The sequence below is a fragment of the Lathamus discolor genome, chromosome 10 (genome assembly GCF_037157495.1).
Source record: "Lathamus discolor isolate bLatDis1 chromosome 10, bLatDis1.hap1, whole genome shotgun sequence".
Classification (NCBI taxonomy): Eukaryota; Metazoa; Chordata; class Aves; order Psittaciformes; family Psittacidae; genus Lathamus; species Lathamus discolor.
In genome coordinates this window covers 15,234,364-15,252,299 of record NC_088893.1, presented here as the reverse complement: position 1 = coordinate 15,252,299, position 17,936 = coordinate 15,234,364, and the positions used below count along the sequence as shown (strand labels likewise).

General features: G+C 58.3%; 1 protein-coding gene across 2 annotated transcripts; it reads right to left on the bottom strand.

Annotated features, from left to right (window-relative positions):
* Nucleotides 1–1,147: 1,147 nt before the first annotated feature.
* ANXA6 (annexin A6) lies at nt 1,148–16,979 on the bottom strand. 2 transcript variants are annotated; one of them, XM_065691065.1, is made up of 26 exons: nt 16,856–16,978; nt 14,474–14,534; nt 11,735–11,819; nt 11,358–11,452; nt 11,092–11,205; nt 10,916–11,006; nt 10,727–10,806; nt 10,592–10,648; nt 10,339–10,432; nt 10,160–10,255; nt 9,847–9,905; nt 9,480–9,602; nt 9,204–9,262; nt 8,740–8,818; nt 7,871–7,952; nt 7,540–7,634; nt 7,040–7,153; nt 6,377–6,467; nt 5,569–5,648; nt 5,347–5,400; nt 4,140–4,157; nt 3,299–3,395; nt 2,963–3,058; nt 2,621–2,679; nt 1,749–1,871; nt 1,148–1,481 (listed from the first exon to the last, which is right to left on the bottom strand). In XM_065691065.1, the coding sequence occupies exons 2-26, from the start codon at nt 14,489–14,491 to the stop codon at nt 1,422–1,424; spliced, it is 2,019 nt and encodes a 672-aa protein (XP_065547137.1). In that variant the 5' UTR covers nt 14,492–14,534; nt 16,856–16,978; the 3' UTR covers nt 1,148–1,421. The 2 variants fall into 2 exon arrangements, with proteins under 2 accessions (XP_065547137.1, XP_065547138.1); XM_065691066.1 differs by lacking the exon at nt 4,140–4,157 and having other exon boundaries at nt 16,856–16,979.
* Between the last annotated feature and the right edge of the window lie 957 nt (nt 16,980–17,936).

Sequence of the window (17,936 nt, the reverse complement as noted above, 5' to 3'; positions counted from 1 at the left end):
TTTCCCTCCCCTTGCTCTGGAGGAGCAGAACTCCACTGCCCTAAATCTGCCTTTCCCTGATGGTTCCTGAGTCCCAAAGCATCCTTGGATGTTGGAGCTGAGCCCCTGAAAGCACCATTCCCATCTGCAGGGACTGCTCCCTCTGGTTGCTATGCCATGCAGCACAGCCTCACACCCCTGCTGTGACACTGAGAGCTGCAGTGCTGAGCTGCAGGAAGAGGTGGCAGATGAAGATCAGGGGTTATATCCTGCCTTCAAAACATCTGCAGCAGGTTCCTGGCCACGCAGGAGACTCATAGGCTGCTGCAGACATGGTTCAGCCCCCCCCCCGATGCTATCTGTTCCTACTTACAACAGCAAGGCAGAGGAACCCAAATCTCTATGGGAGAGGGTGAAAAAGCATCAGACAGGCTGTTTTCCCCCTGAGAAAGGTGATTTTGGTACAAGGGGATGTTTTACAGGGAGGCATCAAGGGAATTTTCAGTGGGATAACACCCAGCTGAGTTTTTCCAGCTTCCCTGTTTTGCCTCTACATGTTGGTGCTTCTTGACCTCAGCTGGTTTTGAAGCGTTATGATAATATTGTGTTATTATTCCGACCGCTGCTTTGATATCTTGAAGGTGAAGCTTTCCTCACCCAGCTGTTCTGAGGAACACTCGGGCATTCAGGACTTTTTGTTCTGACTTGGAAACAATTGAAAGTGCTGGAATTTCCCACTTTTGGAAATTCCAGGTCTTTTCTCCTGGGTGCTGGGGGAAGTGCAGACATCAACTGGGGGTGTAGCCCCTATGGCATGTGTGTTTTGACTCTCGCTTCAGCAGCTTGAAAGCACAGGAAACCGCGTGCAAGGACGGATAGATGCCATCGAGCCTGATTTGTATCTCTGGTTTATGAAAGCATCATCCACACAACGGCACGAACCCTGCCAGGGGTTTTCAGAGGCATGAAGTGAAGCTCTCAGTGAAATCCCTGTGCTGCTGCCAGCCCCATATGAATTTACAGCCCCCTCCTCACAGCAGGGAATGCTGCAGTGTCGTTCAAAGGGCATTCGGGGTCCCTGCAGCAGCAAGGAGACACTGAGACTCCTCAGCACGGGCTCAGTCTCACCCAGACCTACCCCAATAAATCAACTGCTCTCACCCCATGGTCAGCAACAGTAAGGTTTTATTTATGAGATCTAAAATTGTCTTTTCCATCTGGGTAAATTCCTGGGTTAGTGGCATGTTGGGTATGAATTACTGTGCACATCTCCCTACCCAGAGCCCTCTGCTCCCCTCCCCAAGACCCTGCTTGCAGTGTGGTGCCGCTTTCATCCTCTGCAGGGAGCCCAGTGTCCCCGAAACCCCCGAAGCTGCAGTGACATCAAGGCAGTGGGTGCGTGCGTGCTGGCTCAGACACGAAGAAGGGGCTCCTGCAGCCACCTAGTCCTCCCCTCCGCACAGGGCCAGCAGAGCCGTGCGGTAGTCACCAGAGGTGTCCTTCTGCAAGAGGGAGACCCATGTCAGGGAACTGGGAAAGCCCAGGTCAAGGCATGGGGAAGGAATATTTCCATGCCACAGGCATCTGTGCAGCAGGGGAAGATGTCAGCGCATCTACAGCCAGAAATGCCAACCCTGGCACTGGCTGGGGTACTTCTCCCCCCGCAGGTGATGCTCGGCCCCTGTGCCACTCATGGCTATGGATCCTATAGCACCAGGACCCAACCAGACAACGTGACAAAGCAGGGAGGGATGCCCGTGTGCCCTCACCTCAATCATGCGGTGCAGAGATTTGTCGAACAGGTCCATGAACTCGCCCCGGATGTTGAGCAGGTCAATCTCGCTCCGGGAAATCATGATGCGGGTGAGGGTCCTCTCATCCGTGCCAGCACCCTGCAAAGGGGAGCTTCAGCAAGTAACCCCAGAGGGACTGGGGCTCGGAGACCCTCCGAGCATCTCCAGCACAGCCCATAGTGGAGATTGGGTCCAGAGGAGAGCCACAAAAGTCATCAGAGGGCTGGAGCACCTCGCCTATAGGGAAAGGCTGCGAGCTGGGTTATTTAGCCTGGAGAAAAGAAGGGTCTGGGGAAACATTATTGCAGCCTTTCAGTACTTAAAGGGAACTTACAAGGTAGGGACAGACTTTTTAGCAGGGCCTGTATCGATAGAAAAAGGGGTGTTTTAGTTTTAAACTAAAAGAGAGGAGATTTAGACCAAATATAAGGAAGAAAGTTTTACAATGAGGGTGGTTCAACACTGGCACAGGCTGCCCAGAGAGGCAGTAGATGCCCCATCCCTGGAAACATTCAAGGCCAGGTTGGATGGGACTCTGAGCACCCTGGTCTAGTGGAAGGCGTCCCTGCTCATGGCAAGGGGGTTGGAACTGGATGAGCTTTAAAGGTCCCTTCCAACCCAAACCATTCTGTGATTCTCTGATGTCTCCTCAGACACATGCTGAACTTGCTGCTGACAAGACACAAGCCCAGAAGGCTGATGGGGTATTGGTTTGAGCTCAGTCCTCCCCTGCTCCCTCAGGGATGGACAAACCCCATCACTGCCATGGGGTTAAATCAGATTCCCAAATGGTGCCTGCCCTGCACAGCCCCCTCCCACAGCTCAGCCCCAGGAGAGCCCATCTGCACCTTCATGGACTTGTAGAGCTTGTCAGCGAAGAAGGCCTGCTTGTTCTTCACACTCCGCACTGCAACACACAGAGGGGAGAGAAGCTGAGCTCCTGGCTTGTGACACCAAGGGGACACATCACAGCACAGAGCTGTGCCATCCACTGGGTCAGCTGCAAGCCTTCCTTGGTACAAGGGTGCAGGCTTGGCCCCGTAGGACACCCTCATCCCGTGCCATGCTGTGAGCATCCATGGCCCAAAGGCAGCAGGCGTCTGCTGTCACGCTGCCTTGGCAGAGGCAGGTGAAGGGACTGCAGCCCTCGGGGGAGCCCTGCCCTGATGGAGCACCCTCTGGGCACTGACCGATGGCCAGGAAGGCGTCCCTCACGTCTCCAGACATCCGCTTCCTGATGGCGTGCTCCACGTCGTGGTTGGTCAGTTTGATGAACTCCTGGAACACTGGAGGTGGGCAGAGGAAAAGGTCACTGCTGAGCGGCTCCATCCCTGCCCTGCGCACCCGGAAGACTTGAGCCTCAACCATGGATCCCCAAATGCAACGCCATGCCATCTCCTCCCACTGCTCAACCTCAGCCCTGAGGAGATCCCAGTCTCCTGCTGCCCAGGAGTCCCATCCAGCCCAAAGGAAAGCACTTGTGTTGCAGTGGAAGGTCCAGCATCAGTGAAGGAACATGGTCCTACCTCTGCGGAGATGGGGGTAGCTGCGGGTGCAGAGGATGCTGAGGAAGCGAGTCTCCAGGGAGTCACTGGAGTCGTTGCTGGACACGTCAGCAAGTTTCTGAGAGAGCAACCGAGAGTGAAGAGGGAGGCAGGGGAATGGGCATAGCAGAGAGCGACAAAGACATGAAACAGCTCTTGCTGGGACCACCAGTCCTGAACACCCTATTGCAAAGGGGGCGGCCTCTTATGAGCAGGGAGATAGTGGGGGGGTTATTATGAAAAAAACAAGAAACAAACAAACAAACAAAAAATCCCCCAAAAGCCCTTTGCAATGCTCGTGGTTCAGGTTTTCATCCTTCTTTTGGGGAGGATGTTTTGAGGGTGACCAGTATTACACAGGGAATTCAGAGCTGCCACACACAGGAGCCACGCTCCGGCCTGGACAGCAGCAGTGCTGCCCATGGGTGAGACGGCTGCTGCAGGGCTCAGCAGAGAGGCTGTACACCACATCCATCAGGCCACTGCAGTAGAATTCCCCAGTTCCCACTTGTGGTGAGCCAGGGAAGCTAACCCAGAGCCACACAGTGCCAGGAACATGGGTCCTGCGTGCATGATGCATGTCCCCAGCCCTCCCAATGTCTCTCCTGCCCAGTGTACAGGGAAGTGCCCTCATGCGGGTCCCATCTGTCCCCTTGTCACCCATCCTGATGCAAGGACCCTGGAGCCTCAGGCAAGCAAACACAAATGTAGTCAGAGGAGCCAGTATATGGGGCTGCTATTCCCAGCTCCAGCCCTGCACCCGAGGGCTGCAGCATCCCCTCAAACATGCAGAAGGCTGAGGAGTGAAAGGGCAGGCACTCACCAGGGTCTCAGCAACGACCTGGTGGAGAGAAAGAGAGAGACAGGAAGACAACAGGGTCAGAAGATGCTGCTCAACCTTTATCCTTCCCTGACAAAGCAAGGGAAATCTAGCAGAATCCTCTAAAATGACCTGTCCTCAGCTCCCCTGCTTCCCTGGGAGTGGACCTGATTTTAGGACCTTTGTTTTCCTCCAGTTTGGCCTCTACACCACTAATTGGGGTGGTCTTTGGCCAGACAAAGTGAGTCTCACACATCTGGGGTTGGGTACCAGCCTGTACCTCCTCCAGGGGCATCCTTCCCTGGCCCCTGACTCACACCAGCCTCTGCACAGGAGGCAGGAGGAAGGAAAGGGAAGTTTCCCGGCTGCCTTGTCCCTGTGTGTGTCATCCCTGGCTCTCTCTTTCTCTGCAGCAGGTCGAGGTGAGCAGCAGCGCATGCAGCAGGATGCAGGCAGCGCAGCATCCGCTCCCTCTGCCGGCAGCATCCCTGGTGGGAGAGCTGGGAGTGTGCCTTGGAGCAAGCAGCGCTGGCACACGACAGCCAAGCGAGAGCTCAGGTTTGGCTCTGCACCAAGCTTCCCCTTTTGGAAGAGACTCATGCCAAAGGGGCAGGAGGTCAAGTGCAGAGCCCCAAGGTCACAGATCTCCTGGGAGCGGGAGCTGCGCCAGGCAATGGGGCCTCAGCTCCCCCCTGCATCATTTCTGGCTGCTCAGCCTTCCCCTTCCAGCCCTGGCTGAGCACAGACCAGTAAAGATGAGGCAGTGGTTTAGGGGCTGGCAGGGTGAAAAGTAGCTTAGACTTCAGTGCTGCCCCATGAGCAACAAAGAGGTGCGTGGCTCCTGCAGCCCAGCCCAAAGCTGCCTTCAAAGCTCAAGTGCCAAATCACAGCATCAGTGTGTGTTACTGGACCCCAAAGTGGCAGCTCTGCACAAAGAATGGTGCAGTCCCCAGCTGGGAGCTCCCAGTGCTGCTCTCATGGTCTGCAGCCCCCCATGCATAGTGCAGCAGAGCCTAGGGCATCAGCAACCAGGCCTGGGAGCTTTACCTTGGAAAGGTGTCACATCCCCTGCCATCTCCCCCTGCAGCTTGCAGACACCCTGCCCCAGCAGCATTTGCTTCCCTGAGGATGCCATTTCCAGACCAGGGGATGCAACATCCTTATTTATTCTATGCAGAGCCTGGCACAGCATTGCCAGCACAGGTCTTACCTTAGCATCTTCATGTGCCTGGGTGAGGTTCTCTGGTCCTTCATCGCGGTTGCCCTGTGTTCAACACAAAAAATCATGGAGCAGGGAAAAAGACATCTCCTGGGAGAGCCCCAGGCAAGGGGATGGCAGCAGCACTGCGAAGGCAGGCAGCGATGCTCTGTCTCTTCCATAGCCACCATCCGTGGCTGGGAGGGGACGGTCCCCATGAAGAGCCGCCCTTACCAGAGCCAGGGAGACAAGAATCCTCTTGAAGTGCCCTGATGTGTCAGAGCTCAGGTCATCTTCCAGTTGCTTGTTGTAGGCTGTGGAGAAGGGGGATGTCTGAGTCCTGTTCCCTGCCTGCAGCTCTGCTTCCCCCCCACCAGTGCCTGGCTGATCCCCATGCGGCTTGCGGATGGCAGTGGCCACCATCCAGCCTTTGTATGGATGAGGCAGATGCCTCCATCTGGTATCACCAGGGCTGGGGAGGAAGGGATAAACCCAGCAGCTCTAATGCCCTGGGCATGTGCACAGCCTCTTGCTCCAGGTGCTCCCAAGGGGAAGGGATCAATGAGAGAGTTCTCAGGGAGGAGACATCAGTGGCAGAGCTGGGATATGTCACTGTGACATGGAGAGAGGCCAGGACCAGTGCTCTGCTGGGGGTGAATGCCCATAGAGCCTGTTCAAAACCATGGGCTCTGTGGGGGGAGAAGAGGCTGGGGATTTAACCCAGCTCGCAGCTCATGTTTCCCTAGGCAGAAGGGGTCATGGGTGGAAAGGAAAGAGAAGTGCACAGTATGGGAGCATGAGAAATCACAGGATGGATTTGAGGGCTCTTGTTGGCACCATCCCAGGTTTCCACTTCTCTTTCATAAGGTGTTGGACCTGGGAAGAGCTGCTCTTGCCTGGAGGCACTAAAAGACCTTCACAGCACCAAGCCATGCACCCAGAGACAAGAATTGTACCCCAGGCTCTGGAAGGGCTGTGTACAGTGTTAAACATGGGCTGTGCCCAAGGCCTGGGTGCTCCCCATGTCCCTCCTGTGCCGTACCTTCCTGATACGCCTCATTGATAGCCTTGATCTCCTGGTTGTTCCGCGTGGCCATGATTTCGATGAGGACGCTCTCATCTGTGCCAGCGCCCTGGAAGAGAGCAGCGTGGTGGGATGCTGTGGGTGCCAGCATTGGACAAGGACACAGCAGCATCACCCCACCGTGCCAGGCAAGGAGGGGCTGCTCTGACCCCAGGGCTGCCACTTGCCAAAACCCCATGTCCAGCAAATAGCTCCAGTGGCTGGTAGGAACCAGCAATGAAGCATCCAAGTGTGATACCAACTGGTGTGACTGATGCACAGTGGTGCACACTGGTTTGCCCCTACCCTGGGCTTTCCTGTAGCTGCCTGTGCCTGACAGGGCACTGCTTCCACCACAAAGCAGGGATGCTCCGTAAGGCAGCCTCCACAAGAGGCTTTATCTATGAGCTGGGTAGAACATACTGGGCTGCAAAGAGGCCAAACTGGGCTCCTAGTGGGTCTGGAGTGCTAACCAGGTCTATATCCTGGTGCTTTCTGCTCTTTTCCTGCATAGGAGATGAGAGCCTGGGGACCCACGAAGCTGGGGTACACTCACAGCCCTGGGCCACTGACAGAGCAGGTACAGCCACAGCAAAAGCCACTCCATCCTCCCGTACTGAAGCCAATGCCAGCGGCAGTTACCTCCACGGCCTTCCTCAGCTGCTTGGCATCGTACTGCGCTGGTGTGAGCATGAGCCCCAGGATCAGCTTGGCCAAGCTGCCCGAGAGCTCAGACTTCAGGTCCGCCATCAGGTCCTGTGAAAGCATTTGAGGGTTCAGCCCCGGCTCCTTCCACAGGGATGGAGGAGCAGGGGCGACACCAGGGAGGAAACAGGGGAGGGCAGTGTGGAGGTGGGAGACATCTGGGAATACCCATGGGGTGGTTTAAGGTCACATTTTGGGGTGGCTCTCGGGACATCCTGGCTCTGGAGTACCCTGCGTGGCAATGAAGCGAAGGGGAATGGACACCCTCCCCTGGGGCTGGTGGTGCACCCAGAGCAGGAGCTGCTTTGACAACTCGGTCTTCCTTGAGGAAGTGATGCCAAGGAAGGACTTATTTCAGTAGGGGCAGACCTCAGTGCGGGACGGGGCAAGATGCAGGCAGAGGGAAGGAGAAGGGTGGGAGGGGAATCCAGCACTACCCTGCCATAGTGAGCCTTGTAAGCCTTTAGGATCTGCTGCCTCTGGGCATTGCTCCTTTGTGTCAACACCTCGATGATGGCCCCTTCGTCGGTGCCTGCAATGACAGCAGTGATGCTGGGGAGAGCAGAGGGGCCAGAGCCACCTCGTGTCACCCCTGACCATGGGCACATCACCATCCCTGTGCCAGCAAAATGGGGCTGTGGGGAAGGGAGAGCTCCCACAGCTCCAAAGCCGTCTTGATTGCCCTGGGGCTTTCACACAGGGTGGTTTTCAGCCCCAGGAGCTGTTGAGGAGCAGCAGGAAGGGGCTGGGAGCATGGTCCCCACTTACCCAGGCCCTTCATCGCCTTCCTCAGCACCTGAGCATCCCCATCATCATTGAAGCTTCCCGTTGGCTGCACGGTTCCTCGCAGCTGTGGATGCACAGAGGGGTTTGGGTTCATCCCTGAGCTGAGACGGGGACAGGGGTGGAGAGAGGGAGGGAAGGTGCCACCAGGCAAGCGGAGGCCAAAGCAGGTCGTGTGTTAGTGCAAGCACCTGGGGCTCAGTGAGGATGTCCCACCACTGTCACCCCTTCCATCCAGGGGCAAACCATAGCCAGGCCAGCAGAGAGAAGACAGCAGCAGACAGACCCTGAGTCTTGGTGTCCTGCTCAATATTATACCCACCTCCCCTAGCACTGGGACACATCAGCTAAGGCTGGCCCCATCAGCTAAGAGCCAGAAGAGGAGTCACTGAAAGAGTGCCTGCTCCTGCCCTGCAATTGTACCCTCCTGCATCCTTACATCTCCCCCTGTGCACTAGGGCTCAGGGTGTCCTTTCTGTGCATCCTAAATCACCCTTCTGTGGGTGCCTCCAGCCACATGCAGGGTGCCAGCTCCCCATGGCACGGCTGTGTCCCAGCCAGTCCTGGGGAGCAGGAGATCTCCGGTGGGCACCGGAGCAGGGCTGAACGTGCTGCATTGCACAGACATGCAAGGAAAGGGGGCTTCAGAGAGAAGAGGGGGTTAGTGGAGCCGGTGGGGGACAGCCAGCCCTGCCGGGTTACATCCCACCAACCTCATGCCCCAAACCAAACAGTGTTGATAGAAGCCACAGAGCAAGAGGCAGAGCGGAGGTGTGGGGCTGGCCGTGCCCCACGGCAGAGAGGAGCAGCCCCAAGCTGGCGGGGAGCAGAGTGGGGGTCTGGGGGGTGCTGACCTCTACTTTGGCCACCGCACTAAGCTCCCACATCCGATAGGCCACCTGCGCCGCCTCGGGGAAGAACTCACCTGCGGCACTGCAACGGGAGGGCAAGGACAGGGCACAGTGAGCCGGGGGGGCCCGTGTCCCACCAGCAGCCACCCCCCGCTCAGCCCCTCCAGGAGGGGTGTTTGGTACCGCCTGGGTGCTTGCTGTGGGGCTGGGTGGGAATGGGGGGAAGAATGGGTGGTAAATCCCAACCGTCCCCACTGGAGCATCCTCTCTACAGGTCTCTGCCTTGCCGGGCTGCCATGTGCCAAGAAGGGACCAGGGCATCGTGGTTGGCCATAAAGAGGGGCCATAGGGCCCCTGTACCAATCTGCTGTCACTGTGGGTGCTGCTATCCAGGTGCTCTGACCCACAGCTCTGTGCCCAGCACCGAGGGGATGAAGATGGACAAAGAGGGTGGTGGGTGATCTTACTCATCGTCCCCTCCACACAGCTTCAGCAGCGCCTTCTTGTACTCCCCGGAGGTGTCCTCCTGGAAAAAGAGAAGGAGATGGAGAACCACGCATCAGGGAGGGTCAAGGCAATGCCATGGGATGGGTGCGTTGGAGAAGGGTCTCCCTGAGCCTTGTCCTTGGAGATGGACACCCAGCACAGGATGCTGGGGACGGCTTTCAGCCCTCCCATGGGTGCTGGCAACACAAGGGAGCTGGCAGTTGCTTGGAGGGTGAGTGGGGACCCCCAGCACTTACCTTTATCATGTTGTAGAGAGATTTCTCATACTTGGTCCTGAACACCTCCCGGATGTCCAGCATGTCGATCTCACTGCGGGACACCATGATGCGGATCAGCGTGTTGTCTCTTGTGCCCAGCCCCTGCAATGGAGGAGTCCCCGCATCAAGCTTGGTGTGACCAAGCAACCCTGCTCAGCCCATCACATTTGGGACCCTTCATCAGATTTGAACCCAGCTCTGAGTCTGAAGGAATAGCTCCTTTGAAGGGAAGAGCAGAAACCCAGGTCACAGGTCCTATCTTCATGGTCCTGCATCACCATGTCCTCCAGCAGCACCCTGTGGCAAGGGGACCCCCTGCAGAAGGATGATCCACTGATCCACTCACCTTCATGGCCTTGTAGAGCCTTTCAGCAAAATACTCTGCAGTGCTTCTGACGCACTTCACTGTGGGGAAATTGAGGCACGGTGAGGGATGCTGAATAGGTACCACATTCAGCACCCAGCTTCAACCCATCAGTGGGGCTGCAGAATGGGTACCACATTCAGCATCCCCACTTGCCCCAAAGAAGCCTTCCTGAGCTCCATGAAGCCGGATACGGCCACCACCACAACCCCACTGGCTCTTGCCCTGAGCCCTCCCACCCCAGCAAGGTCACTGGTGTGTTTTCACAGCGCTCCCCATACCAGTGCTGACTTACCCACAGCCAGCATCAGCTTCTCAAAGTCACCAGAGAGCTCTCCCCGGATGCTCCTCTCGATTGGCTTCCCAGAAATCTTCAGGTACTCATCAAAGACTGTGGGATGAGAACAGGATGATGCCTGCAGATGCTGCCCAAATCCCTTCAAGCTCAACCCCAAGCTTGCAGGAGATGCTCACCCAGGCGGAGGTGCTGCTTGCTTCGCCGGCCAAGGATGTAGATGAATTGGGCCTCATCCGTGCCCCATTTCAGCTCGCCAGCTTCCAGCAGGTCCTTGTGGGATGGGGAAGGCAGCAGAGCCCGAGTCAGGGTGCTGCCTTCATGGGGCTCTGCCCAAGCAGGGGTGTCCTTGATGCCCATCCGCCTTTTGCTGTCTGGACATGCCACCAGCCCCATCCCTGCCTGCCCATCCCAGCAACCTCCCAACCTCACCTTGGCATCCTGCTCCACCAGGTCCTCGCTCACCACATCATCCTCCTCCCTGGCACCCTGTGGGACAGGAATGGGCTCAGCCCTGCTGGGTGCAGGCACCATCACCTACAGATGCACCATCACCTACAGACATACCTGGAGCAGAACGACGAGCATCTTCTTGAAGTGGCCTGAGGTGTCTCCAACAATGTCAGCCTCCAGGTCTCTCTCATAGGCTGGTGGAAGAGGGAGAAGTCAGGTTTGGAGAGCTGGATCCCCTCATCTCTGCCCCTTGTCCTGGCCCAAGGGGACACAGGGCAGCCCCTGCCCCTCCCCAGCCCTCACCATCTTTGTAGGCAGCCACCAGGTCATGGATCTCCTGGTTGGTGCGGGAGGCGAGGATCTCAATGAGGCACTTCTCATCCGTGCCAACACCCTGTGGGCGCAGACACAGCCCCATGAGCAGTGGGGACAGCCGGGGTGTCCTTGCAGGGGCCCCGGGGGGGCTGCCCACCCCTTACCGCGATGGCATCTTTGATCTCTTTGGCATCACTGTAAGGCGGGGGCCGCATCAGGCTCACGATCAGCCGCTCAAACTTCCCCGTCAGCTCGTACTTGAGGTCTGCAATGAGGTCCTGGTGGAGGGGGATAAAGGGGATGGGGCACACTTTGCTCCACAGCATCTCTGAATGGGTCTAGGGAGCTGTGGGTCTCTGTGTGGGGTGGTTGGTAGCAGCCACGGCCACCTGCAGTGGGTGCAAGGACCAGGGAGTACTTCTGCTATTACCTTCCCATACTGGGACTTGTAGGCTTGGCAGATCTCCACTCGCTGCTTGTTGTTTCTGGATGTGATGAGGTCGAGGATGGCCTCCTTGTCACTGCCTGTGGGGACAGCCAGCAGTCACATCTAGCCCCATAGCTGGGTCTGACCCACCATGGCTGGGCTCATCGTAGCCATCCTGCCCCAAAGAAGCCCCAAGCTGCTTCTGACTAGGGGCTGGGAGGAGAAGCAGAACTGAGCTGGCTCCAGGGAGGAAAGGGGAACCAGGAGAGGTCCTGGCATACTGCTAAAGCAGGCAGCTGAGAGGAGAGGCAACACAGGATACCAAGTCAGCTGAATGACCAGGGGATATATAGGGTAGAAGTCTGGGGGAGCATCCATACCAAATCCCTTCATTGCATTGTACAAGGCCTCTGCATCTTGGCTGGCGTCAAAGCCTGGGAATTCCTTCACTGACCCCCTGTAGACCTAAGGCAAAGGAGGAGAGAAGGTGAAAGGGGAAGGAGAAGCCTCTGGTGGGGTGGGGAAGGAGAAGGAGAAGTTTAAGCTGAACAGGAATGAGGTCAGATCCATTCCTGCTCTCATTGCCTGAACATAAACACTTGTTCTCATTTGTTTGCTTTCCTGTTTGCTCTCCCTGTCCTCTGAATTGTTTGTGTCAGGTCATGGAGTACGTACACAGCCTTCCCTCCCCTGGCTCCTGGCATTGCTGTTTGCACTCTGTGTTTAAGCTGGATACAATCCTCCCCCTGCACCAGCAAGAGCCAGCGCGTTTGAAGGCAGGTTCCTTCAGCTCTTTCAGTTCCCAGCACCATTTTGGGGGTGGTGGCAGCAAAAGGGGAGACCCCATGGTAGGGTTGGACACCTGCATGCAGGGGAAGGCACCCAAGGACCGGGATAATCCCCCTGCAGCGCAGCGGTGCTGAAGGGAGTCATCAGGGCTGGATTTCCAACAATGAAGGAAGTCATTTTGCACCGCCTGTTGTGAGCAGGGAAACCCTCTGGATGCTGAGGATGCCCAAGCCCTGCATGGCCTCAAGGCGAGGAGACACAGGCACAAAATCACTGTGGGCTGCTAAGCAGAAAGCACTGAGAAGCACCAGAGTTGCCAACAGCCTGTCCTGTCCCATCACTCTGCAGGGCGCAGGCTGGTCTGAGGGCTCAGAGCAGTGATCCTCGGTACAGGGAAAGACTTCCAGGAGCCTGAGAAATCCCAGGGATTGCCATGATCCACTTCTGTGGTGGAAGCTGATGTGAAACCAGGCTGAGCCGGGGCTCGCAGCTTTGTCAGCACCCCAGGAACGCTGACCATGCTCCAACCAGATACCTACACCTCCATGGGATCACTCGCTTGGGGTATGCTGCAGGGCTTGACATCCCCAGGAACTGTACAAAGGCCCAGGGCTGTTGCCAGCATGGGCATGTGAAGCTAATGTGTCCCCAGAGAAGATGGGCATCAGGCAGGCAGCACCAGCATCCTTGACCCAGGACCTCCAAGAATGAACCCAATGGGATGGACACGGGCAGCTCTATATCCATCAGTCCCCTGGGTCCCCTCCCAGTGCCACAGCACAACAGCATCACTGCACATCTCATCCAACACCTTCAGAAAGAGCCCAGCCGTTGTACCCCCCTTTTCCAGAGAGAAACCAGTCCAGGCTGGGCACATCCCACAGGATGGAGCTCCTCTCTCAGGAGGAGCTGCTGGCACCCATATCCCATATGGTAGGAACCACATCAGGCAAGAGGAGACGCTGCCCTTCGTGGCACAGGACAGATCGTATTGCAGGTGATTCATCGGGAGCGCTGGATTTAGCCGCGCTTCCCGGCAGCTCCCAGACCCTCCTGGCTCAGTGCGAGCTGCTGCCCACATGCATCTCGCAGGAATGGAAATAAGAAGCTGCAGGGCAAAGGAGGTGCCTGGAGGCAGCAGGAGGGGACAAGGGTGGCTGGAGGGTGCTGGGGTGGTGATGGGGAGGCAAGATGTTGGTTAGGTGGTAACAGGAACAGGGCTGTGTTCCTGCCTCCTGAGCTATCAAATGAGCTGCCTGTCTTGCAGTGCTGTCCTGGTGGGGAAACTGAGGCAGGAGCTCATTGCTGTGCATTGCCCAATGCTCCTTGAACTCATGGGGGAATGAACCCCATGGAAGTGCAGAAACACCCCTGGGCAGGGAAAGCGCATCCCGCCTGCTGCGCCCTCCTCACATTCCAACCCCCTTCCCAAATCCCGCTCCAGCTGCCGGGGCCCCGCTTCCCCTCCTCCAGCCTCTGAGTCATCCCAGCCTGCCCGGGACCTCCCAGCTAAAAATAAGCCAGGCTGGGGCCGGGAGGGTGGAAGCAGAATTCCCAGCATGGCTGCGTGCTGTCCCACAGCATGGCTGCTGAGGGTCCTGGACCCCCACAGGGGCGATGCTCACCCACACCGTGCCTCAGTTTCCCCATCCAGAGCCAGCCAACCCTTCAGCTGGGCAGGAAGCTGCGGGTAACTGGGCTCAAGGCAATGATTCCTTGATTTCCCGAGGGAATGGAAACCAGAGCCTGGCTCCAGCAGTGAAAGCAGGCTGTGCACATGGGCTCCTCCCCTGCCTAGCACACTACCCGCAGGCAGGCTGCACCCCATCAGCCGCAGCTGCCCACCGAGGCAGGGTTTTCCACTCAATCCAAGATGTTTTCCTGGCTGGAGGGATCACCTGCTCACCCAGCTGCCATGCTGCATCAGGCTTGTTGAGGGGGAGAAATCCAGACCGAGCAGGAGAGGCCAAGGCAAGGTCGCATGCCTTGCAGCAGGCTCGGCTGAGATTTCTCTCCAGTGAAATCCCGAATCCCCAGTGCAGTGTCTGTCCTCCACTTCCCACAGTCCTGCTTCTCTCCCCCATCCCACTGTGGTCCCAAAAGGATTTTTGCTCCTCACTGCCCCTGCTCTCCCCGCCAGCACTTCCCCATCTGCATCGCGTCCAGACAGCACTGGTTGGAAAGGCAGGAATGTAAACAGGCTCTGAGCAGCACTGTGCTCCAAACACGTCTCCACCAGCTTTGCTGCATGGTGGAGATGCTGCCCCAGCTCTGGGGTCTGCCTTGTGACACCCAATCACCCATCCCCACCATGTGTGCATCACCCTTACCTTTCCTTTAGGCGCCATGGCTTCCCAAGCTGGAAATCACTGGAGCAAGGGCAAGGAGGAGCTGCAGGATGGAACAGAGAAACCAACATGAGCCAAAGCCCCCTCTCCATGGGCTGTGTTAGTTAAGGGAGGCTTTGCTCCCTTCCGTGGGTGCTGCTGCCATCCATCACTGCAGGTGTGCTACCCATGGGGAATGTGATGGATGGGTGCTGCTGGGGAGGCTCGGGGAGAAGGGATGCTGTCACCAGGTCCTTTGGTACCTGGCACTGAGCTGGGGACACCACGGACCAGGAGCAGCAGAGATGGGCTCCGTGCTGCTTCCTGCCAGTGCGGAGAGAAACCAGGAGGGGAAGAAAGTGCTGAATAGGTGGAAATGGGCAGAGCATCCTCTGCAGGGCTGACCCTCCTCACTGCACCCCGTAATGCTCCCTCTGCAGTCCCCCCCCCAGGCCCTGGGACCAGCCCAGCTTCCTCAGTGCTCAGGATGCTCAGTGCTGGGCAGCCCCTGCAAGTTGCCCCCAGTTTTAATCTGAGTTCCTGTGCACTGAATCAAGGCCACCATCAAACCCCACGCACCCGGCACAGCTCAGGAAACAGCCGCGTTTCCAGAGTAACTCACAGGTTGTTTTCTAACAAACACCAGCACCATTTATAGCTGCAAGCCTCCCGTGGCCTGGGCTCTCCCCACCCTCCCAAGGTCCCCAGACAGTGCAGTTGCTCTGAGAAAGCTGATGGAGGGAGAGAAGCAGCTGGAAAATGGAGCCCGGCCATGAATGAACCAGTGAGCGTCAGCTGAGCTCCAGCCATGAGGCACGGCCCCTCCTTGCTAGTGCTCTGCTCTGAGACACGTTGCAGGGAAGCTCAAGGCACAGCAGGGCTGCGCTGGGGGGATTTCTGCCCATTTCTGCCCCCAGGAGAGCTCCATTTCATGCGGCAAGTAGGGGAAGTGATCTGAACTTCCATGGCTTGGCTCTCCATCCCTGTGAGAGCACCCATGGTGGGGGAGACCCAGCCCTGCAGCCGTCACTGCGGCCGGGTCACCCCGCTCGGGTGCAGGAAGTCTTTTGACACCCGCAAGCATCCTTCTGAGGGGAGGAAGTGTTGCAGAGAACCAGAGCTGCCTTCACCCCCTTTCCCTTTTCAGGCTATGAGTCTTGGCTCATCCCCCTGGTTGAGGAGAGCCCCCTGCATGCCCCCGCGCAGCGGGGCTGCACTGCGGCCGGGCAGAGATCCCAGCCCCTGGCCCGTATAGGCTTTAATGCCACTCAGGTGCCTGGGTACCTTCCACGGAGCAGAGAGATCCCCGCATGGCACAGCCCGCAGCCCTCCATGCATGCGGCAGTGGGGCTGAGACCGCACAACTCATCTCAGCAATGGTGGAGGATCATCTGCCACACCCAGACCCAGCCTGTCCCTGTCCCCACTGCAGCGGGTGGGGAGCAGCCCCCATCTTGCTTTGCCAGCACCTGATCCGAGGGGGATGCCCAGACACATCCATGGGGATGCCTGGAGGCTGCAGAGCCCCAGCATGGGGGATACCTGCCCCCATACCCAAATGATGGAGAGGTTTAGAGTATGAGAGTGCCACGGGAAGCCCTAAATGATGTACACAGCCCATCCCCTTTGCAGAACAACCCACCCTTACCAAAAAGCCTCTGTCCCCCAGCAGTGTGCACCCCAACAGCCTCTCCATAGCCCCACTATGGCTTTGGGTTCAGAGTTTCAGCCCAGGAGCCCAGCAGCTATTTCTGCAGCCCTGGCAGGGCTCTCCCAGTGTAACTGCTTGTGGTGGAGGCCACGACACACCCAGTGCCCCGTTGTACTGCCCATGGGGCGGAATGGGAACTTCCCTGGGTTAAAAAAGCAGCATCCATCCTCCCTGTGAGGCAGGGGAGATCCCCAAGTCTCCTGCCCCACCTCCCTGCCAAGAAGTACCAAGAACTCCGTGCCCCTGGGGTGCCATTTGCCAATGCAAAACTCAGTGGGTACCAAACCAGGGGCATCCCGGTGGGTGCCAAACCAGGGGCATCCTCTCCCCCGAGCCCAGCCCCGACCCGGGCGCGGAAGGACGGGTGTTTCTGCCGCACCGGGGCACAGACAAAGCCACATCTCGGCCAGGACACACCCATGTCCCCGCACCAACACCAGCACCAGCGCCCACCCAGAACCCACCCTGCGGCACCGCAGCCCCGAGATTTGGTTAAAAACAGCGGATTTTCGTACAGAGAAAACAAAGACCCGCCCCGCAGCCACCCCTCGGGGGGAAGCCTCCCCCTGCGCGGCTCCACGCCCGGGGCCAGCTCGGCCGCCACCGCGGAGCTCAGCCCGGGACCGCTCTCCCTCCGCAGCGCCCGCATCTCCCCCCCCCCCCCGCACACTCACAAGCGGCACCGGGGCCTGTCCGGGTGCTCCTGCGGGACCGCGCCTCCGGTCCGCGCTCCCTGCGCGCTGTCCTTGGCGAGCGGCGGCTTCCCCCGGACCGCGCGTCACTGCTCACGAGCCCTCCAGTCCCCGCCCGCCGCGGCACCGCGGTGAGGGCCGCGCTCACCGCCCCCGGCTCCGCACCGGGGTCACCTTCTGCGAGCCGAGGGGGTCACTGGGCACAAGAGCCCCCCTGGTGCGGGCAGGGGCTGTGTGCCCGTGGTGGGGGCGCAGTGCAAGGGGGTAGCGGCTGTGGCGCTTCCGCTGCGGAGGTGTCACCCCCTTCCGTCCCCCTCAGCCTGGTTTCTGGGGGTGCAGGGTACTCATGGGGTGCTCCTGTCTGCAGACACCTCCACTCGCACCAGATCACCCCTTTCCCTGGCTATGGTTGGGGAAAGTCCATCCCTGACTCCCTCTGCAAAAGCCAAAGGGAAGGATGTTGCCCCCCAAGGACCTGTGCTGACCAGGGCTCCCTATGGGGCAGAAGCTGAGTTGAAGAGGGGCAGTTGCTGTCGTCCATTCCCCCCAACCTTCCCTCTGTGCTGCAGACACAGGGATGAGAAGAGCTTGCAGCACAGGCACGGGTGGGGATGCGGGGCGAGTCTCTCAGATGCTCCTGGCAGGCTGTACCACTGCTTGCCATGCCCTCAGGCCATTTCCATCCCTGCCTCACCCGGGTTAAGCCGGCTCCTTCTTTATCACCATCCTTTACCCCAGCCAGCACAGAAGCTGCAGCAGGGCTGGAAGAGATAGTGGGGCTGACCCTGAAGCCACGGGCAGCGGTGTCTGTGTCCTGGCTGGTGCCAGCAGGAGCAGATAAAACTAAGGACGCCCTTGGGAATTTGAAGGTTGCTGACATATTTCAGGCATCCAAACCGTGCTGATACCCTCTGACTAGAGCATCTCTCTGGGGCTGCACGGCAGCTGAGCTGCTCAGCCCTGCCTGTTCTGGGCAGCAGGGACCCCAGGCTGGATGTGACATGCTCAATGCCAGCTTGCACCACTGCTCCTCCGTGCCCTGTTGTTCCCTTGGGCTGGCATT

What these genes read in the sequence shown, in the direction of transcription:
- ANXA6 (XM_065691065.1), bottom strand. An exon ending in ACAAGTCCCAGTATGGGAAG is followed by an intron (nt 11,206 to 11,357) that starts GTAATAGCAGAA and finishes CCCCTCCACCAG; the next exon opens with GACCTCATTGCAGACCTCAA. An exon ending in CTCTGCACCGCATGATTGAG is followed by an intron (nt 1,482 to 1,748) that starts GTGAGGGCACAC and finishes TCCCTCTTGCAG; the next exon opens with AAGGACACCTCTGGTGACTA.